General features: G+C 41.7%; 6 protein-coding genes across 25 annotated transcripts in view; 3 read left to right on the top strand and 3 right to left on the bottom strand.

Annotated features, from left to right (window-relative positions):
• Window positions 1-714: 714 nt before the first annotated feature.
• ccdc117 (coiled-coil domain containing 117) lies at window positions 715-3,633 on the bottom strand. Of its 4 annotated transcripts, none has more exons than XM_037482434.2 (6): window positions 3,227-3,633; window positions 2,770-2,960; window positions 2,628-2,678; window positions 2,291-2,524; window positions 1,798-1,944; window positions 715-1,642 (listed from the first exon to the last, which is right to left on the bottom strand). In XM_037482434.2, exons 2-6 carry the CDS (start codon window positions 2,949-2,951, stop codon window positions 1,408-1,410), a joined length of 849 nt encoding a protein of 282 aa, XP_037338331.1. In that variant the 5' UTR covers window positions 2,952-2,960; window positions 3,227-3,633; the 3' UTR covers window positions 715-1,407. The 4 variants fall into 4 exon arrangements, with proteins under 4 accessions (XP_037338331.1, XP_037338332.1, XP_037338330.1 ...); XM_037482435.2 differs by having other exon boundaries at window positions 3,437-3,633; XM_037482433.2 differs by having other exon boundaries at window positions 2,770-3,633.
• A 156-nt stretch (window positions 3,634-3,789) lies between these two features.
• On the top strand, window positions 3,790-7,312 carry tcn2 (transcobalamin II). The gene is made up of 10 exons (XM_037482428.2): window positions 3,790-3,950; window positions 4,228-4,302; window positions 4,738-4,927; window positions 5,039-5,208; window positions 5,417-5,569; window positions 5,989-6,161; window positions 6,268-6,442; window positions 6,533-6,713; window positions 6,793-6,911; window positions 7,015-7,312. The coding sequence occupies exons 2-10, from the start codon at window positions 4,245-4,247 to the stop codon at window positions 7,074-7,076; spliced, it is 1,281 nt and encodes a 426-aa protein (XP_037338325.1). The 5' UTR covers window positions 3,790-3,950; window positions 4,228-4,244; the 3' UTR covers window positions 7,077-7,312.
• Window positions 7,313-8,013: 701 nt separating this feature from the next.
• Window positions 8,014-10,608, top strand: dguok (deoxyguanosine kinase). Of its 3 annotated transcripts, XM_037482431.2 has the most exons (8): window positions 8,014-8,105; window positions 8,423-8,490; window positions 8,591-8,700; window positions 8,777-8,976; window positions 9,203-9,350; window positions 9,541-9,656; window positions 10,013-10,112; window positions 10,297-10,608. In XM_037482431.2, exons 1-8 carry the CDS (start codon window positions 8,089-8,091, stop codon window positions 10,321-10,323), a joined length of 786 nt encoding a protein of 261 aa, XP_037338328.1. In that variant the 5' UTR covers window positions 8,014-8,088; the 3' UTR covers window positions 10,324-10,608. The 3 variants fall into 3 exon arrangements, with proteins under 3 accessions (XP_037338328.1, XP_037338327.1, XP_062418308.1); XM_037482430.2 differs by lacking the exon at window positions 8,014-8,105 and having other exon boundaries at window positions 8,188-8,490; XM_062562324.1 differs by lacking the exon at window positions 8,014-8,105 and having other exon boundaries at window positions 8,189-8,490; window positions 10,269-10,608.
• Window positions 10,609-10,761: 153 nt separating this feature from the next.
• LOC119224945 (nodal homolog) lies at window positions 10,762-13,313 on the top strand. Its single transcript, XM_037482429.2, has 3 exons — window positions 10,762-11,378; window positions 11,752-12,569; window positions 12,936-13,313. Exons 1-3 carry the CDS (start codon window positions 11,093-11,095, stop codon window positions 13,086-13,088), a joined length of 1,257 nt encoding a protein of 418 aa, XP_037338326.2. The 5' UTR covers window positions 10,762-11,092; the 3' UTR covers window positions 13,089-13,313.
• Window positions 13,314-15,282: 1,969 nt separating this feature from the next.
• Window positions 15,283-18,269, bottom strand: eif4ebp1 (eukaryotic translation initiation factor 4E binding protein 1). Its single transcript, XM_037482488.2, has 3 exons — window positions 17,640-18,269; window positions 16,521-16,709; window positions 15,283-15,760 (listed from the first exon to the last, which is right to left on the bottom strand). Exons 1-3 carry the CDS (start codon window positions 17,773-17,775, stop codon window positions 15,729-15,731), a joined length of 357 nt encoding a protein of 118 aa, XP_037338385.1. The 5' UTR covers window positions 17,776-18,269; the 3' UTR covers window positions 15,283-15,728.
• A 337-nt stretch (window positions 18,270-18,606) lies between these two features.
• Window positions 18,607-22,257, bottom strand: part of LOC119224963 (ankyrin-1-like) — an 80,075-nt gene continuing 76,424 nt past the window's right edge. For all 15 annotated transcript variants that reach the window (XM_037482470.2, XM_037482472.2, XM_037482475.2 and 12 more), the window contains one exon: window positions 18,607-22,245. Coding sequence is in view for 1 of the 15 variants with exons in the window: in XM_037482473.2 (XP_037338370.2) it covers window positions 22,204-22,245 (42 nt within the window). In the remaining 14 variants the exon portion in view is untranslated. The remainder of the gene's footprint in view (window positions 22,246-22,257) is intronic.

The following is a 22,257-nucleotide window of genomic DNA, read 5'->3' as shown; positions in this document are numbered from 1 at the left end:
GTAATGTTGGAGAATCTTGTAAAAATGTTCTTTGTGCAAATCTTTAGTACATCATAAATGTTATAAAGTTTCAAAAAAAGTTTAGACTAAACGTAATGGAAAAAAAGAACACTGGGACTCACAGTTTAGAAATGGCTTCCTTGCAATCACATGCAGTGTGGTTGTAATTTTCTATTTTATCAGCCATGTTCAGATTCACAAGACGTCTCAGCAGGCTGTGGAAATTGTAGAGCTTGTTCCTATTTAACTAACAACCATTTTCATTTTTACGTAAACTAATCGGCACCGTCCGGCCCTGTTTTCAGAGCCTCCCCCAACTGAACCGATGAATGAAATCCTCCTCATTTGAATGACTGTACTTCACCCTAAAAAATATTTGACTCCGTCTATAATTTCCATTTTGTTTGAAAGAATTGGATTAAGTCACTTAAACTAAAGGTTTATTGAAATAATTCTTACCAAGCCAATTGTTTATATATATTTATATATATGAATGTAAGGTCAATTGTCATTCCAGAGCAGTTAATCCTGGGACTCCCACTGTTCCTGATCTACTGTATTTAGATACGTAATAGATCAGGAACAGTGGGAGTCGATGAAGCATGACAATATTCAACCTACAAGGGAAATGTGCACATTAAATCCCATCCACATTCGCAAAAATCTCTACAAGGACAATGTTAAATCAAATAAAAAGCCATAACACTCTGTGGCTGGTTTCAAAGTGGTAGGATATTTATGAAAATACAATCAAATCATCAAATGGTACATTGTCGTGACTTCGTAACAAATTCCTCATGGCTCAAAGATGGCGTACTTACAAAGCACTAAAGACAATCTTTCTACCACAACAAGTACAACAGCAAGCAGGAAGTCATGCTGTGAGCAGATGTGAACATAAAACACAGGAGCAGGACTTTGGCTCCTGTTAACGATGCTCGGAAGCTGAAAATTAAAAAACGCAAATGCTACGCACTCATGTTTACCAAAAAAACTTCATATTTACATCAGTCTGTTGTTGGCCAGGTGTCGCCAAAATAATGTACAATTGACCGAATAGCTTTAGTAAATTCTGCTAATTGGTACAAAATTGGTTAGGTAAGGCTGTCTATAGAAGGTATCAAGGTCTTGAGATTGTGATAGTTGTCTTAACTGGTTAATTGGGTCAACATTTTTGTAACAGGTTACATATAGGTGGAATTATGGCCAAAGAACCTAAAGTGAGTTACTGAAGCAGAAAATGGGCTGCACAAACTGTCCAAACAGCACCATATTCACGTAAAGCCAACATGCCTTTTCAAACTGACCTCCACCTCAAATGGTTCTGAGTGAGTCCTTCATAGTCTTTAGTGCGACTATATTTCAAGTCTTCAACTTTGGCATGGCTTTTCAACTCATCAAGCACAACTACATTTCCATGTCCTCCACGCCAGAGCTGTGGGGCACAGGAAAAACATACGGAGAAGATTGTGGGTCTGCAGGAGGACTGGAGGCGCTGGGAGGGGTGGGCGATGAACACGGGGTTGGCGGTTGCTGAGATACTATCAGCTGTTTACGCTGTCTCTGCACTGTGCCCTTTCGCTTGCGACAGAAGGGATCGTCGGGTGGTCGCCACAACACCAGCTCCATACAGGAATGGCTCCTAAAAAAGGAGCGCGGAAGAACGAGGTGAGACGAAAATAATCAGTGTTGAGGGAAAAAATGTGTTTAGTGCATTTCAAGAAGAACATGAGTCATATGATTCAGGTTACTTCATGGATCATTAGACATTCTAATAACAAAATGAGGAGAACATACACAGACTGGGCTACTGTGTGCGGTAGGATGTCGCTGATGCCACGCTGTAGACCCTCCTTCAAACTGTCAGACATCACCAACACAGGCCTCCTCGGGGCTGGCTCTAAATCCAGATCTTCATCCTCATCGTCATCTTCCAGTGTTATTCTGTGATTAAGAAATAAAAAGGGTACAGTATGTGCAGATGTCACCTTTTCATGTGATACAAAAAGAACCCCCAAAGCCGACAACCCCTCAATGCCCACCGTGACCCAATAGTAATAATACTTGTAATGCAGCAATGACACGGCCAGAAAACAAATCATACTAAATAATCACATATACTCTATATGTATCTCCTTAACAAAAAATCAAAGTAACAATGAACAAGCACTCACTGGAGGTAGTATTTTGGGGGCATACGGGGTCAGTCTGAGGTCTAATTCAAACAGGAAAGTACTCAGATCGTAATGGACATTGTTTAAACATGCAGCGCACACAGCATTATGCCTACCTGTCTTCGATCTCCTGCAGTTTCCTCTGAGCTGCCTCTACCTCCATGCAGGAGCTCTCTACCTCGGGGCGGGGGAGAGCCGAGGAGGGCTGAGGTGCAGGACGGGGCTTTGGAACAGCAGGCGCAGGAGGGCTGCCATTAGCGGACCAGTCACGGCGCGTGGCGGTGCTCGAGTTCTCCGAAATGCCGACTTCTGCCTCAAACATTAACCGCCTCCTTTTGGCAGTGCATCCCCTCAGAAGACATACAAGACATTTATCACAAGGCTCATATGTGACTAATCCAAGCGTGGTCAAATGTTATGGAAGACTGCTTTTCCTGCGCATCCCTCACTTACTCATCTTCAACTGTCCTCCTGTGCTTCCTGAGGGATCTTGTCTCCCAACTGCTTTGGAAAAGAGGGACAAATATGTCAAAACGCATCATACAAGCAGGTGTGGAGGTTGCACAAAGGGAATTTGCAATCATCTACGACATACTTGTTGGATAGAGTGGCTCTCTGTAGGTGACCAGAGGTACTTGCAGATCCGAGTTCAAATTCTGGAAGGCTTGTGGGGCCCGAAAATGAATACATGGCTGGCAGATACCCCCGTTCACTGCTTGTGGGAGCAGGACGATGCACGATGATCCAGTCGGTCATACGATTTGAGGAGGTGCACATGTATCCGATCTGCAAGATCAGTATTGATACCAATCCAACGAGTTATTCCTGCGACCTCGCGTTACACGAAGCACAAATAGTCGGAACGCGTTTGCAGGAGAACACGCTGGCACAGCGTCCACAAAACACTAACGGTTTAACCTCAATACATCGGTACACGTACAACGGGCTGTTGATATAACGTGATTTAAACAGTGGCCGCTTCATACACTAGCCGAATCACACATTTGAATAGGTAAACAAGCCATGCGACGTCGTAGTGTTAACACACTGACCCACGCAGCTGCTCTGACCCCCTTCGCGTTGTGTTGTTAGCTCATTTGACGTCTGTCCACGTTGTTTTTATCTGGAATAATCGCATTAGCAAACAGCCAAACGCCCCGCGCACGTCTTATCATCTCACTACCAACGCAGCCCGCATTGCAAGGCATGTACTGAGAGCTGCGTGGTGGGTTGGACGGGTTGAACTCCGCTAGCTAACTTACGCGTCGCGTTAGAAGAGTCGTCGAGGTTCTCGAAAGTGCGGATGGTGGGTGCGGGGGATTGTGGGAATTGTAGTTATCGTTCCTAAAGAAAAGCGGCTTGAAGTGTTTGTGCGAACCTCTCAGTCATATTCAGGAGCAATGTCAACGAAGCTTTGTTTTTAATTGAAGCCGTAGCAGCAGTTTTGTTACTCAGGCTAACAGTTAGGAGCTAAGAGTTAGGAGGTCAGCTCTCACTCCTGCGCACGTGATGTTCTAAAGACGATATGTGGGAAGTGAAATAGACACCCGCCTCTTGCTCTGCATGTTCCTATTACCAAAGAGCGTATACGCATGCAAGATAGTTCCACTATACTAATGTTTATGACTTGTGACTACCTCTTTCCTTGCTTTGTCATCGCAAATGGAAAGTCATGTGACAGTAAAAGGCTCGAAGTTGTTGTCGCTCCCTCTGGCTTTCATACCTACTTCACACTAGCTACTCTAGTTCTTCACACTCGATTTACTCTCTGAAGAGGTAAGACACTGCCGTTGAATGCAACATGTTAAACGACTAAACAGCTGTGATACAATTATTGTTTTTTTGCGACCCAACGTCGGTAAACATAGTTACTGTTATGTGTGATCCTTTGTTATATTCCAATCATTTTTAGATATTGGTCTTTGATATATATTAGTAAAATATAACTAAAATTCTAAGAAGTATCTTGACCTCTCAATTTTACAGCGGTGCAGTAGTAACAGTTTTGTTACTACTAACGTTCTAGGGAAATCAATATATATTTTTTCATCAGCAAATAGGTTGCTGAGAATGCTGTCTTTGGTCATAATCTTAAGCCTACTGGCTTTTGCCTTTGGTAAACCATGTGGTAAGTTGTTTCTCTTTAAAATGTTTTATATAAATCCAGTAATCAACAATCATAACGACTGACTGTCCTCATCTGTTTCAACACAGGAAATAACCTCCTTTACAAATTCACAGACTCACTAGTCTCCATCGTTTTTCTAATTATTTAAATCAGGTCTGAATGGGATTCATCTTGTTAGATGACAAAAAAATGTGATTGTCAAATGACAGATAATGTTGACATCTTTGAGGTCTTATATTATATCCAAGAGAGACATTAAGATCTATAGAAGCTAAACACAGCATTGGAACACCAGTCTTTGTTTCCTCTTGTTACTGCTGATACTGGAGTTCTGGTTTTGCAATGTTCCAAAAGTTCATGTTGATTTCAGCAAGGGAGTTACTGAATGAACGGTTTTATGTCTGTGGTTTTTGTTTTTTTAATATCCTTATCCAGCTACTGAAGGCTTGAACAGTGAGTTTCACCTCTCGCTCAATAAGAATCTCCTTCGCTCACTGGAGACACAAGAAGGACTCCCCAATCCCAGCGTCCACTTGGCCTTACGGCTTTCTGATTACCACAACCTTCCCAAGGAGAGTGAACACCTGAATAGCTTGAAAAATCGTTTGCACAATGACATTCAAAGGTATTTCACGGTTTGACGAAAACAAATCCCATTTGAAATCTGAATGTCCACTTTAACTGATCATTTTCTTTTTGTTCTCACCTGAACCTGAGTGACCCGTGTCTTTCTCAGTTCTCTCTCTAACAGCAAGCCCATTGTCGGCCTCTTGGCACTGTACACTTTGGCTTTGAAGTCCTCCTGTTATGACTTAAACACAGTGACCTTCACAGTTAGTGAGATGAGTGAGACGCTGCTGACACACCTAAAGAAGCAGATGGATGACGAAAAAGACAATATTGCGTGTAAGTTTCCCTTTAACCTTTTGGAGACCAAAGGGTTTGTCATAAAAGGTTTTACCCATAGTGTTGATTAATTTGTCCGAAGCAAAATCCAGGAAACTGTCAATAAAGCAACTATGGACTAATTTCACCTTTTTTCGTTCTAATTGTTACAGTGAAGATACGTTTTTATATAATTTGCTTCCTTTTGTTTCTCTTGTCCTTTGTGCAGTCAGCCACCGCCCTTTGACCAACTATTACCAGTATTCTCTTGGTGTGCTTGCTCTCTGCGTGAGCGGCATAAGGGTCAACAACCATGTCAGCAACAAGCTCATCAAGGCAGTTGAAATGGAACACTTCAAACATGGAGACTCCGAAAGTATTGGTGGGTGTAACCTGCCAAAATGTTTTGTATTAGCTTTAAAAATGTTTATCAAATACATGCTGTGAAGGAATTCATCCTAACTCATGATAAAATATGTCAATAGACAGTGGAGGGAGACAGTATGAAAAGATTAAGTGTTTTGGTTGCTTTAGTTACTTTTCGACATGTAAATTCCACAAATTTGAGATTGATTTTCTTGTGGGTCATCTAACAGACCATTGCCAGAATGAAGGTTCATGGTGGTAAGCTGTAGCCTCAGTTCTGTTAACACCCCCACACAATGCTTGTATATGAGAAGAATCCAGCAAATATTGTTTGTAACCACGCAGATTCTTGTTTTGTTTTTTTTGCATTCTTCACATTAACTCTCTTACTAAACCTGTCAACTACACACATGTTATCCAACTGTCTGGCTCTAGATACCAATGCCATGGCTGGAATGGCACTTCAGTGTGTGAAGGACGCTGGTTCTCACGTGCAGAACGCTGCTGAGCTCGACACAGCCCTCAGCCATATCAAGCAGAAGCTCTTGGCCTCCCGTCGGGCCGACGGTCACATCGGCAATGAGTTCAGCACTGGCCTCGCAGTGCAGGTATGAATTTATTTCCTTGTGTTTTGTCCAGCTTCCTTTTACTCTGCATGATACGTTACAGAACAACATCTCTGGAGCTTCAACACTCTCATTTGTTGCGTCCAAGGCATTAACAGCTATGGGCAGCCGAGTTGCAGAGTGCGCTGCCTCAATGGAGGCCATGAGGACGGATGCCAGAAGCAACACGTACAGCAACCCCATGGCCCTATCTCAGATTCTTCCAGCTCTCCAGCAGAAATCCTACCTGACTATTAAAAGCAAAGAGTGCCTCAATGAGGACGGTATGTGCAGCATTATGTCTACTCCCTGTGGTCACTGTGATCCCCGATTGTGTCTGCATTGTCACTCTCTGTGTCATGGTGGTCTCACAGACACTTTGGGGGTGGAGGCCATAGTTCCTGTGGTGGATTTGGCAAGCATGTCCCCGGTGACCTTGATGGTGGAAGTGGTGGCGTCCAGTGGGGCAGCTGCTGTTTACTCTGTGGATGTGCCAAAGGGAGACTCTCTATTGGATGCCCTTGAAATTCTCAAGGGCAAGAATGTTGGCTTCACGTGAGTTCACACAAGGTCATTTTTCTTGTTAATACAGTATGATTGCCTACAATTAGTACAACCTGATGCTGTTTGCCAGGTTTGAGAAGGAGTCCAGCCTGTGGGGTAACTTCTTAAGTGTGGTAAATGGAGAGCAGGCTAGACAGAGCGACCGCAGATACTGGCACCTCTCCTCTGATGGCACTGCACTCATTCAGGGTGAGCCCCCACACACACACACACTATGTAAGGACTCAATTAAACAAAATTTGGATCTATTGCTTCATATTGGTATTAAAAAAATGCTTTTTTTCTCCCCCAGGTATAAATGATTTCAAGATTGAGGCTGTGCAAAAAATAACCATCAAAAACACAAGCTACTAGCCAGTCACTGCTGATGCAGTCGATATGAATCCAAAGCAGTTAAATCTCTTTTCTACTATTTGTTGTTAGAGATTATTCTTAATTTTTCTGATCTCATCCCGCAATTTAGATCTAATCAAACTCACGTTGCACGTTATTTTTTATGCATGAATTATTAACTGAGTGTAAAATGTTTTGTGATTGTAGTTTTAAACAAATAAAAAAATTAATAACTTTTTATAAGGACATTTCTTAAAGTCTGTGTTCTGTTACACACAACATTTGAATTATAAGCAAGTGACAGTAGGATCATTTATTAGTTTATTTTTGACTAAAATGGTAAATCAATATTATGCAATTTGTGAGTACTTAAGCACCTTTACTATGGATTATGAATATTGATTGGTAATTGCACACCTACAGTAATGTAAGAAAGATTAGCTTCAGTTGAGATCCGCACCTACATAACTACATATTTTGTTTGCTGATTCAATTGGTCGTGTCCATGCCTGACATGTCTACATATAGTTGTTCAGATTTTGTAAAGTTATTTGGGTGATATGTATACTATCTAATCATGGGTATAAAACCCCATCACCAAAGTCACATAGCTAGAGGAAAAGGGGAAGTTATAATAAATGCTACACCTTAAAATATTCTCAAACAAACGTATATGAAAATACACATACGATTTAATGTTTTTTTGGATCAACATAAATAACGGAACTGATCTCATCCGTCCCGGGCACGTTTTAGGGATACACACAAGTATTTCCGGGTTAAAAGGAACTTTGTATTAAATGTAATAACACACATCTTTCTCTTTTCTATTCTTTTGTTGTATCTGTATTAAATGTTGTTTTTCGCTACCAATGTTCTGTCCAAACGGGGTTGTTCAGGTTTGTGAAAGGCTTTTCATGCGAAGGCACAGAACTCAACACCGGAAGTAGTTTGTTGTTGCTGTTCTGTTCACAATTTCTCATGAACTAACGTTAAGTTCAGTTAAGCCTAACATTGCTTCTCCCGGCATCATATGTGTGGATTGATGGGGTGAGCGCTCTGGGACAAATTCTGCTAATTTATTTGGGTACATAAGCGAAAATCGATTCTTCGTAACATAGACTGTAAACAAACACCACGTGACGTGCCTTAGCTTCCTGCACATCTGTCATCATGTCTGCCATCTATCGATGCGCTCTGTTCGGTCGTGTTTCCACTTCAAAAACTAGTTGGATGCAGGTGATGAGATTTGGGTGTAACGTACATCTTCTACGGAGGACACCCGACGTCCTCCGGAGAGTCGGAAACACGGCCGGAGGACGGATAAAAACTCACTTAAGTGACGTAACCATGTCTTGTAATTCAAGGGAACTGTCAAGTTCATCTCAGAATGGAGCAGCTCGAGTGAAGAGGGTTTCTATCGAGGGCAACATCGGTAAAATCAGTGACATTTTATGAACATTGTTTCAAAATAAGACCCAACCCAACAGTATGGTAATATGTTCCTCTTGGGTTTATGTCCTCTCACTCATCAGCTGTCGGAAAGTCGACCTTTGCCAGACTCATGCAGTCAGCCTGTACGGACTGGGAGCTGGTGGCAGAACCTGTCAGCAAGTGGCAGAACATTGACTGTGGGACCTCAAAGGTGTGTGTTTGTGTGTGTGCTCGTAACAAACATTACGGGCAGCCAAACTGACCGTCTCTACTCATGTCTTTGCTAGTGGACAGACGCGTCCGCCCAGTCGACGGTCAGCAACCTTCTGCAGATGATGTACCAGGACCCGGAGCGCTGGTCGTACACATTTCAGACATATTCCTGCATGACCCGTCTGAGGACGCAGCTGCAGCCGCATCCGGCGCGCCTACTGCGCTCAAAGGGAACACCAGTCCAGGTGTATGAGCGCTCCATCTACAGCGACAGGTGGGTGAACAAGTCAGGATGGGTCCGGCCTTTGAAAGAGGAAATTGGTTGGGACCAATGCCGCCAATATCCTGGGGTACATTGGTGGCACATTTAAGCGTAAATCGATTCTTAGTAACCAACGTAGACTGTATACAGACACCACGTGACGTGCCTTCGTTTTCTGCACATCTGCCGTCTGCCGTCTATGGATGCGCTCTGAAACATGACTCCCGTGTCTTGTCAGATACATCTTTGCCCTGAATATGTTTGAGCTGGGTAGTATCAACTCGACAGAGTGGGCAGTCTACCAGGACTGGCACTCCCTCCTGGTGGAACAGTTTGGACACCAGGTGGAGCTGGAGGGCATTATCTACCTCAGAGCTCCACCAAAGGTATGAGATATGTCACGTAACCTTCAGAAAATACAACAAATCTAGCGACACGTTTGCAGAACATCCTATTCTTCAAGTGTCACTGGCCTTGTTGTGACTGTGACCCGGTATCACAAAACCACATGATTCACATTTAATCCATTACCCTTAGAAAGAGACACTCGTGCATTGTACCATTCTTCTTTACCAGAAATGTATGGAGCGTCTGCAGCTCCGGGGAAGGGCGGAAGAGACCGGAGTGAAACTGGAGTATCTGGATAAGCTGCATGCTCAACATGAGAGGTGGCTTGTTGAGAAGACCACTGAGTGAGTGTAAATTAAGGAATGTTTGTTGTTCTCCTCAGACGTCTACGTCGTGAATATTTTTAGTGACTACTGAAAGGGGAAACAAAAAGAGAAAATCTCTTTTGAAGTGTAAACAAACAACTACCAATTGAGTTATTTTTGATACCACATGATGTTCACTGAATAAATATGTGATGATATTACCCTTGAAATTGGTATGAAAAAGGAAGAACATTTTCCCAAATCCCCAACACCTATGGTGGTAGAGCTACTCATCACAGGGTCACAGCTGTTTTTGCTCGGCTGTGACCAGATGACGGTCAGCAGCGTGTGGTCCTAAGTAGCCGCTGTGATACAGCTCAACACTCTCTTTTCAGATTACATTTTGAGAAGTTAAAACAGGTCGCTGTGTTGGAGCTGGATGCCAGTGAGGAGTTTCAGAGTGACCCAGAAGTGCAGGAGGAATTTATAAGAAAGGTATGTTAATTTATTATATGTTTACATAATAGCTGCTGCCAGGTTAAACCACACGAGGGCCTTGTCCTATTTTTTTAATTTCAGTCTTTTGTCCAAGGAGAATCATTTAAGTTGTGTAATCTGATGTTAGATGTGTTTTGTGTCCCTGATCTGTAGCAATCCTGAAATACCTTCTTCTTCACAGATGAAAAACTTCTTCAATGCTTTATGAGAAGACAAAATGTCAGCTGCCATCCCCAGTGGGAAACATATGAGAGCAGTCAGGCCTCAGTACGTCAGCTGTGTTACATGTAAACTACACGTGAGCCTCTCATAGAGTGAGGGAAATCTAAAATAGTATTAAAGGTTTTTGCTATTTGGTCATTTGCAGGGCTACACAACACACACAGATTTAGTTTGGTCTGTATATAAATTACTTTGGTACATTTTATTATTTTGTTGTTTGCATGTGAGTGTTTTGAGATTCACTGGAATAAAAGGAGTTGGGGTGACTTTTTGCGCTGTTCTGTTTATTCAACTTGAAATCAAGACTAAGTCTGTGCTGTCACTTAAGCTCATTTTTACACAATATTGACTGACAATTGAAAAGCAAATAAAAGTATTGTAAATGTCTTGTTTGTTAACAAAGCAGAGACGTGCTAACGGCAGCATTAAAAGTGTTATTTGAGAATTGGTTTTTACTTTAATTCAAAAGGATTGGGCTCCCTGAGTGAATATAAAAGGCCACGCCATTTGACAGGACAATGACCTTGGCTAAATGCTTTCTTTTTCTCCCCCTCCGGTGTGCTCTGATGATCAGAGGGGCTGTTCAGAGGCCTGGAGTGATCAGGGGTCATCAAAGGGCAGCTGTTCTCTATAAAGGGGGCTGTCTGGGGCTCCGTCTGCACATAGCATCATTTCAGCCCAAGACCAGCTGGAGGAAGGACAGAGTTCTTTGACTCTCTCTCAATATATCCAGAGTAGGTTTTGTTTCAGTTAAAATGGAAGCCAGAGTCCTGTCAGTTTTCTGCACTTTCCTCTTCTGCTTTTTTGGAGTGGTTTTCTCCACACAGGGGCACAAATATCTTAAAGACCACAAGTCCAGCCTGGCATTAAGAAACCTCTCATTCAGTCATCGCAGCAAATATCCTCTATACATGATGCAGCTGTACCGCTCCTTCAAGAGCGCTGATATCTTACCATCGTTAGCTGTCAGCAGCGCTCCAATGCCAGATCGCAACTCATCAACACACACTTCTGACTCCGTCCTGAGTCTGATGGGTAAAGGTGAGTAAAAAATGTCCTGTTTTTTCCCCACAATGATTACCTCCATCACTGGGTGTACAGCACTTTACAAACTGTTAGTTTCTTCTTGTGTACTTTATTCTCCAGCAGCCCTTTAGTTGGTGCATTACTGGCATTATGAGACACTCCCTTTTTATAACCCACCCAGTGTCAAACTGCTATTTGACTTTAAAGGCCTTGTCTGTTTTTTTGTGTGGGAAGGTGTGTATATTAGCCCTCAGACGTCCTTGCACAGCGGGGTTCAATACACATCCTGTCCTGTTCACCCTCCCACTCCAGTGTTTTGACATTTGTTCAGGGGTCTGGTTTGCCCAGAAACCTGTAGTCTGACGTGTGCGACTCTCCTCCTTTTTAGGTTGCTATCAAGTTGGTGAAAGATGGACGGTCACGTTTGACATGTCATCCATCTCTACTAGTGAGCTTGTCCAGCTGGCAGAACTTCGCATCCGACTACCTGCTTTGTCAGGCTCTACGCGCGCCACTGTGGATTTATATCACTCTCGAAAGCAAAGTTGTGACCCGCAGAGCACGCCGTGCCGGGATGAGCAGCTTTTCTTGGGGAGCTTTGGCACATCAGCCAGCACCACAAAGAAAGGTTGGAGGGTTTTTAATGTGACTGCTCTGTTAAAATACTGGCTGTACCAGGGAGAAAGAGGCCAGGCCGGCCAGGAGGCCTCGGGAGAACCTGAGGCGGACCATGGGAGCGGTGTTGGGGATAGAGGTGAGATCACTGAGTCCCTCTTCAAAACCGTTGGACTGAGGCAAAGAAAAATAGACCATCCAACCACAAACAGGGTCATGATGGTGATCTTCTCCAAACATAACCTGCCCCAGGATGGCCACATGGCTTACAGTCTCATTCACACTGTGGAAAACTCCAAGTATGTGACGATGGACAGAGCCAGCAGTGACAGACAAAGTCGTCGTCACAAAAGGAACAGAATGGAGAGGATGAGAGTGGCGGCAGGAGCTTCGCCCACTCCATCAGCAGCAGCAGCAGAGCCGGCCCAGAGGCCTCTGTGTCGGAAGGTAGACATGTGGGTGGACTTTGAACACATCGGCTGGGACGAGTGGATCGTGCACCCTAAGCGCTACAATGCATTTCGCTGTGAGGGAGAGTGTCCCACACCCCTGGATGACTCCTTCAACCCAACCAACCATGCATACATGCAGGTGAGATGACAGCCTGATTCCCTCTCTTCTCATTTTACTCGTTAGGATCTTAAATAAAATCTTTTGGTATAGTTACTGGTTTAGTAGCTCAGTCTGTGGGGGCTTGGAAACGTGGCCTGTGGACTGGTAGCTGGTAGAGGTGCAAGTTCACCTCCTGGGAACTGTCGAGTTGCCTTTGAGCAAGGCATTGAACATCCAAAAGCCCTGGGGCAGTTGCATCCCTCAAACGTATTTACAGGTGTGAGGGGCCTATGTGAACTTTGTTTGTATTATGGGCCTGAATGAAAAATAAAAAAATCCAAATCCCTTTGGATTTTCTAAGCAATTTGGTTCTCCTTATTCATTTGAATTATTCATATTTTTCAGAGCCTCTTGCAATATCACCATCCAGAAAGAGTGTCTTGCCCGTCCTGCGTGCCAACGCGCCTCAGCCCGCTCTCCATGCTGTACTACGAGAACGACGATCTGGCCCTGCGGCATCACGAAGACATGATTGTTGAAGAGTGTGGATGTCACTGAAGGCCGACACGTCCCCGGTTTCACTGCAGCGACGCGTAATCGTGAACTTTAACTCAACTGCTTCTCTGTCTTGCAACAAATGACAGCACATATCTGTTGAATTTGAATGACAATATATTTCATCCATACTGGGTGGTTTAGTCTATATCTTTAGTATGATAAGCAAATGTTATATGTTTTATCTATTTATACATTGTAAGGTATGTTTTGTACATAAAATATGAAAGCATAAATTAAAACATTATTTTGACATGCTTGTGATGATTTATGCTTTTTGGGATGCTCCACTGTGGAATTTGAGACGTTTGAATATAGTTTCTTGGGTATTGGGTAGTAATTTTCTATTCTACATTTATTAACCCTAAAAATATATTTACTCTTTAAAAGCATTCAAATCTCACAGACTACAGAAGTATTATGAGAGTGAAACAATTATGGCTCGTTATTATGTCGCACTTATAACTTTCTGGAATTGGACAGGAGACCTTAACTCAGTTTGTTATCTGTATTTTACTTTAACACATAGACACAACCTGCCTGTAAATCCTCACCCATATCGGAATCTCACTTGTCCTCCGTGACTTGTGACCAGCTCACATTTTAGTGTATTTGCCTTCACCTCCAATCCACATCCTTGGGTCTTTTACGATGCACACATCATCAGAGGTCATTAGTGTCCTCTCTTGCCAGGCTTCTTTTGTGGATTGTGATCAAACAGGCAGGTCGAGTGGAACGACACAGAAGTATACTGACGGATGGGCCAATGGGGGAGAGAAAAGCGGTAGCACTTGTTTATGTTGGGGAGGGGGCAGGGGGTGGCAGGAAGCAGAGGTGACAAGGAGAGATTTAGACCCCAAACAAACCAAGAGCAATGAAGGAATGGAGAGATTCCACGTCTGTATGGTGAAGCTACTGTGGAGGAAGGACAGGACGGACTGGAACTGATCAGTTGAAACCATCAAATCCACACTTCCACCCCAAAAAGACTCTTACAACTATCAGTTTAATTGATCTGATCTCCTTCAATAGTCAGGCCAGTGATGAAGCAAGTGAGCTACAGCCTTACACTATTACAAGACACTTTAACAACTGGAAAGCATCCACTCCATTGTGTACACTGACAATTTATACAATAACCATATTCAGTGCAAGATTTAATGAATAAGCTGATGTGTTAACTTGACACTTTGACAAGTGTCCAGAGAAACGCATCATACTGTAGCAGGAACTTGAAGTCAACACCTCCAAATGATGTGTCGGTTTTTACACTTTGTCTCCATCCTGAACAAACCTTTCTGTTCAAAACACCCGGTGGTCAGGCAATTGCACTCTTGCCAGAGATAAAGTATTACACGCTGACACTAATGGGCCCAGCTCTTACCTTAGTTATAGCTTAGTAATCATTAAGTCAGTAGAGCATGAAACAAAGTGTCTTAGTTCTTTTAAATATTATTTTTCATGCTATTTCGACGTAATGAGAGAGGAAAGATAGACTGCAAAGTGGGACGACGTGCAACAAACAAGTTTCATTCAAAACCGGGCCTCCGCAGTCGGTATGTGGTTCAATAACGTCTCATTTGTCCAAAGACATCCATCATTTAAACCACTTATACAATTGCTGGGTAAGCCACTCAAAATGGACCTAACTTGTGCAAAGTGGAGCAAAAAGGTGCCAACAGGGTTGGAAGGGGAATGTGGAATGATGACATGACCCCATCCGGCTCTTAGGAAGAAGAGAGCGTCTCCCAGCTCTGTACATTTGTATATTGACCTCTCTTTATACACCCCACGGACCGAGGTTATCAGTGGCCAGTGAGCTTCTTGAGGAATTCCTCTGATATGACTTGTGCTGAATGAATCAGGGGAGCAAAGGAAGAGCTAAAGTATGTGGAGCAACATGAAGATTTATTATTTCAAAATATTTGATTATACTTTTAATAAGGAAACATATTAAGCTTTTCTTTTCGTTATATAAATATCAAAATAACGAGAACGTTTTGCTCTTAAAGATGATTATGTATTCAGATTTGTGTTTTTCTGGATTCCTACAGGTACATTTTTCTCTCCAGAGTTATAGCTAAATGTACTATTAAAGACATTCACAGAGTTGACAGAACACAATATCAAACGCATGACAAAAAAGGGAGTTTGCTTAATGATGTTTTCTTTAATAGTTTGTCATTCAACAAAAAAATGTCATTAACAAAATTGTGTTTTACGTTCTCTGTATGACACTTCAGATGAAGAACACTTCAGATGAAGAACAGTCAACATAATTTACAGTATATTCAACATTTCAAGGTTGCCTTTTCGAAATGGTTTTAAATTCAGGAAATTACGATCACTTTTTTACTGATAGTCTTCATTGGCATTGACTCATCCCTGTTCTTGGAATGATGCCACAATAGGAAGGCACACTTTGTCAGACATAAATCAGCTTAATGCCTTGAGGCTGAGTGAAAAAAACCATTACATATTTGATCTGCTCATAGCACCTGTAATTGATAAAGACCGACTGAAGATAATGAAGGCTAACCTCAGTCCTGGATGGAATGATGGGAAATACAAATACGTTCCTGAGCCTCTCTTCAAAGCATTGTGTTGGTAATCTGACATTCTTGATGCTGCTTCCAGGACCCCCTAAATGTCCATTTCAAATTGTGAATCGTCACCTGGACAAAAGAAAAAAATGCATTTATAAAGCAAACATCACATCTTTAACAGTTGTATTTATATTTGAATCAGGATGTAATAAGTAATCATAAGTAATTATGGAGGACACAATCACTAGTTGGGAATATGTTGTTGAATAACATCTGGCAGTAAAATTGGAATGGTGCACCACATTGAGGATCGATTAATACCTAATGAAGCAGGGTTTTGACTAATTACTTTAAAAATCGGTAGCTAACACTTTAACATTTATCGAACTTTAAAAGGCATAAAAATATGCGTTTTGCCTTTTATCTAATCTAATAAATATGTATACTTTTAAAGTGAATGTTTAGAAATTATCCACAACAACTTTTTGTGTAAGTAACCTTCAAAAATACAAATGAATAAGAAATCACATCCATATCAGACCCTAAACACTGCCTGTCTCAAAAAAATATTTCTGGTATTAAATTCGGTGTGTTGGTGTGCATAGTAGTGGCAGTTGGAGAAGCATACAATCCACCAAACGCCAAATTAACAATAGAGAAGTGTTCGTCTGGGAAAGTGGATTAAAATGCTGCAGATAATTTCGCAAGAAAAAGTTGACAAGGGTAGATGAGATTGATTAAACCTCTCGGGTTTGCTGACAGCTGATTTGAAGAAGTTATGACATTGCACATCTTGGAAATCAGAAAAGTGCTTTTGAAAAATGGCTCAGAATCCCTCCCTCTAAATGCAGCTGCATCCCTGTGATGTTTGTCTGAGGTGTAAACAAACCAGTGTGAATGCTGTCAGTTGCATTTATATTGTCGTTTGGTATTTCTCCTTTATGGGCCTTTCCATCATTGTCCTTGGAGGGAGGAATGGTCACCCCTGGGATTTTGGGCAGACCACATGGAGGAGTCTTTGCCACTGGAGAGCTGCGACACCCCAGCAAGAACTTCCGGTCATAGATGATCCTGGTACCTTTGGTGTTAAGAGGAAGTAAAGAGAATGATGATGATGATCGGACATGGAGCAGTGACTCAGTTCAGACAGGGTGCTTACATCGCAAATGCATTGCTGGTTCAGTCATCCATCCATCATCTTAATGCATGTGTGTCCATTAAATATTGCTGACACAGCTACAGTATATTGCCGCATTGTTAATGATACTTTTAATGGTCCTGTCTGTTTCATTCTATCAAATCTAACCCTATAACCACCTATAAATGGTCAGCTCCTTGATGTAAGGGTCTTGAGACTACTGCAAGTTTATCCTTATACTTAATTCTGAACAACATAAAAGTTATTTACACTAGACTGTTTACATGAGGGACATACATAATCTTCTAAAGTTTAAGTTAAAACTTATATTGGAAATCATCTGTGCATTCATACGTAACATAAACACATAACAATACATGACCAACAAAACCTAATCCAAAAATGGGAAAGTATAACTGCCAATACTATGTTTCGGACAATTTGATGTGGTACCGAGGAAACTAAGCGTGACGTCTCTGTTAAAAGTCGGACTGAACGTGGACCACAGGCTCAAAATTGAAAGCACCAATCACAGCGTTTGTTGTCGGTGACATAATACCAACACGTTCGTCATTAGTAGCAGAGGACAGGTGGGTGTGGCTAACGGTCAAAGATCAGCTGACAAAACTTACAAACCGTAAACACGTCTCGTTGAACGACAAAGCAGTGACATACGTGTTACACCACCCAGCTGCCTTGGATCCCAATCACCGTGTAGCCTCACCGCCAAGTCCCCCGCATGCTAGCTCGTTCCGCACAGCGTCATTCGACGGCGACCGACCTCGATTATGAATCAAATATGACGGTGAGGTGCCGCATGTCTCCTCGGCACACACGGGGGCTGATAGAGTGTAAAACATCTGTACGCACCACCCGGGGTCGTGCTGACTAGGGTGCCTCCGGGAGTAGTGGAGTAGTCGAGGGGCATGTGCGCCGCGTCGTTGATGGTCACCCTCCAGGTCGACGGGATGGCCTTGGCGGTGGTCTTCTGGCAGTCAGTGGACATGTTGTCTAAGCTATAATACTCTCAAACTGGCTGAATAAACGGTAGGAGTAAAAGAAGTCTTTGTTTTACAAAGCCACACCGCGCCTGTTTGGCTCGACAGTGCCTTCAGATACATTTAAATAAATACCTCTTTTCATAAGTGTAAATGATGTAATGTATTATCTAAATTCGTCACATTACGATGCAGTCACACACAAAGTGTCCAGGTTCTGCCTTTAGAAGGATCTCAGCACATGCTTGCTCTGCTGCCACTCACCCTACATGCACACAAAACAACACGCAGACAAGCTGCAGAGGAAAATCCCGACTGGAGGTGGACAGAATAAAGCTATTGCGCTCCCTACTGGCATTTAATGCCTGTGCAATGGCTGTACAACTCACAACTTATTCTATTGTAATAGATCCGTGTTTTCCTCTAAATTGTGATTTGAGAAGAGAAATTACCCCAAAGTATCATTTGGACTTCTTCTGACAATGCTAGATGAGCTACTTCTACCTTAACATGGGCCATACACAAGCGATTACTGTGGTTTTTTTTTACAGTCAAGCAGGGACTAGCCACTAGTGCCTAGTGACTATTTTAAGTTTGGAGCTTGCAGAGTTTCATTAAAAGAAACCATTGTGTTAAACATTCAATATTGTGGTGAAAGTCTACAAAGATGTGTTCATTTTCATAACAGCAGTCTTGACAGGATGATGCCCGATACAATTCAGTATGTTTAAAATACATGTTTTGCTTGAAACTATGATCATCAATATGATCATCAGCAGTTGGGTGCACGTGATTCATGTGCAAGTGTCTCACATAAATGTACACACGCTATACACAAAGACATTTCATTTCTTTATTAATTTTGTAAATGTTGAGCTGGTGTACAGAGTAAATTGTCAATATATGTCCTCAGATTTGATTGGATTAAAAGGCTTTTACATGTATATTTTAAATTCATGTTTGACTCTTCATAACAATAAAAAAAAGCAAATAAAACAGGTCAAAATACCCACAAGACCCCTGTTGTATCCCTAGGTTGCAGGCATTACCCAGAACTCAACAGTCTCTTGGTAGCTACAGCTGTATGATGCTAAAAATACATCCATAACATAACTAATCCCAATTGACAAGTAAGGGTGCATAGCATTCTAAGTAAATATATATATATATATATATATATATATATATATATATATATATATATATATATATATATATATTCATATATTTCATATATATATATATATTTTTATATATATATATATAGCCTTTTATTTTAAAAACATTTTCTGTGCATTTCTGTGCGCAGTTGCATTCCTTAGTATTGAGTAATATGCTATTGCGATAATAATGTCTTCAATCCATTCTACAGGAATATACATGTGTTCTCTAGTTTTTGCAACAATTATTATTTTTGCATGAACCTGTGGCATGGCATCATCTCAGGGCTTTACATTGTTCATTTTTGTGATGCAACCACTCCTTCCTCTGCTTGCATTTAGTTGGACTCCTCCTTTCAAATCACGTTCAAACTCACCACGTGGAAGCCTTTGAATTGGTCCGGTCTAATATTAGTAAAGGGGGCAGATATATATATTAGGGTTGTGTTGAGGATAAATGCTTGTCATCTTGAATGACCACACACTCATTAAGCTTCCACACAGTTGTTCCTTCTAACTTCAAAGTGCTCCCTCTTATTGTCTTTTTATCCTACTCCAGCCATCAGCAGTGGATTTTGAAACGGCCTATTTCAGAAACCAACCCAAGCGTATCCAGCGCTATGAGCCCTAAGAGAGCAAACCGTACGCAATAACATAGTAGTAAACAATTACACTGCTGTGTAAATTATTTTTTGACATCCAACTTTTTCTGGTTATTAAAAAATAATTAAGTAGAAATAATATTTGATGAAGGGATATTTGTTAAAATGCCCAAAACCCATGCATTTGAGGCTTCTTTCTCCTTATACATGATTTCTCTTCATGTTTCTAATGAGTGTTGATGATCAACATCATGACTTGTTTTATGGAATCACCTACTGAAGTTAAGAGCCACCACAGATGATACTTTAGAACAAGACTTATAGTACACCAAGACTTTACATTCATCATCCCTGGCTGTGAAACCGTACTAAAACAAACACATATTGATGGGTGATCATAACGTTGTGACACATTTTTCCATTACAAAGCATTCAAAAGTGTAACATAATGTCTAAAATAAATGCATGTAGATAATTGATGTCATGTGAGATGGTACGGTCATTAGGTTGAAATTTGTTTTTGTTTTTAATTGGAGTTTTAATCTGAGAGGCTCTTCTCTTTGTCCATTTGCATTATTACTTCCTGTGATATTATCACAACGTTGACATGTCCCAAAATCCAGGACAGACTGTGATATTTAAACATCCCGCACTCTCACGCAATCTCATGAACACATGCACACACTAACTCTCAATAGGATTCATTTCTTGCTATTGTTTAAAAGCAAGATTAAACACACCTACATTCCCTGATGAGTACATGAGGCACACCATTATTTGCCCAGTCTTGATCATAAAATCATATTTTGTTTTCCCAGACAAGTGATGAGATGTGGGTTACTAATGTACTGACATCATTTCTGAGTGGAGCGAGGAGTAGCTTAAAGCTGTGATTAACAGCCCGAGCTGGAAGAATGAACTATGATCCTAAAATCTCTCTCTCTCTCTCTCTCTCTCCCAAACACACAATCAAACACATTCACACAAACAATATTTCCCTTTTGTAAGCAATTATTGCTTCTTCTGAAGTACAGTTAAAACAGTAAATAATGACAAATAAAGACAAAACCCAGAAGAAAGGTGTGAAAGAAGATACAGGCTTCCGGAAGTGTTAGGCTCACAGTTGCGGGTCAGTGTTACAGTTTCTCATCACAGTGATTGGTGACTGACTGTCTTTTCTACCCTCCAAACAATTGGCAAGACAAACATCAGAGCTCAACACATCCTTGACCCTTGGGCATGACACGTTCCTTCATCTTTCACACCAGTGCTACATTATTACCAGGATTTTACTGCACTCTTATGAAGTGACATCTTCTGATGGTGGTGGTGAGACGGTCTATAACTGTATCATATGTGGGGTGGTGTCATACACTGCACTTTGAGGTCAAACAGGCACTGCTACGAGCTGACGGCCTGCCCCCTGGTGGAGGTGGACGGGGCTGCTACATCTACTCTGAGAGGCCGACTGGAGGGGCGAGGAGGGGGGTGAGAAGCAGGAGGTAGGGTGATAAGGGCAAGATTTAAGGTGAGGGTGTATGGGTATGGATCCGACAGACATCTGTTTAACTGAAACTTAAAATTTAGTCGGCACACTTGGGACAGGAAAAGGCAGAGGAGGGAGATGATAGAGAAGATTTTTTATCGTGTCACTCGTCATGTATCTCTTTGTCACTTTATCCGAAAGGCAAACCAAAGAGGAGAAAGGTCATAGAGGCGGGTTCACTGTAGAAGCTCACAGTCCAGTAAATGACTAACATCATGTCCTCCCTCTGCAGTGTGACATGACAAAAGCAACGGCTAAAAGCACAAAGAAGCAAACAACCCGACACACAAAAATCCGACATTTAAAAACAGCGACACAACAATTGCATGTTCTACCCACACAGATTTCAAGATATATTGAATAATATAAAGGTTCAGACCGAGTGAACCAAACCAGAAAAATAAAAATGTGCCTGAAAAAGCAGCATCAGTGGCATGGCATAGGGATTTTAAAACACCAACAACACACGTAACACACAGTCCCGTGGAGCATTTTAGTGCAAACAATATTATGAACAACACTGAAATCCTTGGGGGATAATTGTAGCTTTTCTGGACTTTGAGAAGTTTTGAACTAGTTTGTGATGCTCCTAGCCGGAAGAGTGTGGCAGAGAGGAGGAGGAGTAACCTGTTGCTTAGAGATTATGTAATTCTGAGTATTTTCTTCTTCTCTATTTATTACATTTAAATTTTACTGATAACATTTTCCCCGTTGGTTTGGAAAAAACAGACAGTACCTTACATTGCATGTCTGTCCCATACAGCTGTATGTCCTTCCCATCCCTCCCCACCCTTTGACCCACCCTTATATTCTCTCCGTTTTTTGTAGTTAAAGACAGGCCATGCGGCAGCAGTCACTCATGCTGATACAGATAACAGGAAGCACGTTTTGGTTGCTAGTTTTTTTTTCCGTTGTTTTGGGGTTTTATATGAAATCATGCTTCTAGCGTATTAGATTTTTTTTCCCACGGTTTCTTTAAAAAAAAGAAAGTTAATAAAAACTACTCCATATCCTTCTCTTCCGGTGCGTGCTGATAGTAGGCATAGCCGTTATGGTTGTCATGACATTGCCGTTCATTTCTGTCTGTCTGCCTTTTTTTGTGTTCCTTCTCCTGTCAGCTGCTGCTGGTCATGTGTCCATGTAGGATGGTTTTGGTGAAGTGGTTGAATCCTGTGGAGAAAC

This window comes from Pungitius pungitius, chromosome 5, assembly GCF_949316345.1.
Source record: "Pungitius pungitius chromosome 5, fPunPun2.1, whole genome shotgun sequence".
NCBI classification, from domain to species: domain Eukaryota; kingdom Metazoa; phylum Chordata; class Actinopteri; order Perciformes; family Gasterosteidae; genus Pungitius; species Pungitius pungitius.
The sequence above is the reverse complement of the archived record's forward strand: the minus strand, read 5'-3'. Positions and strand labels throughout refer to the sequence as shown.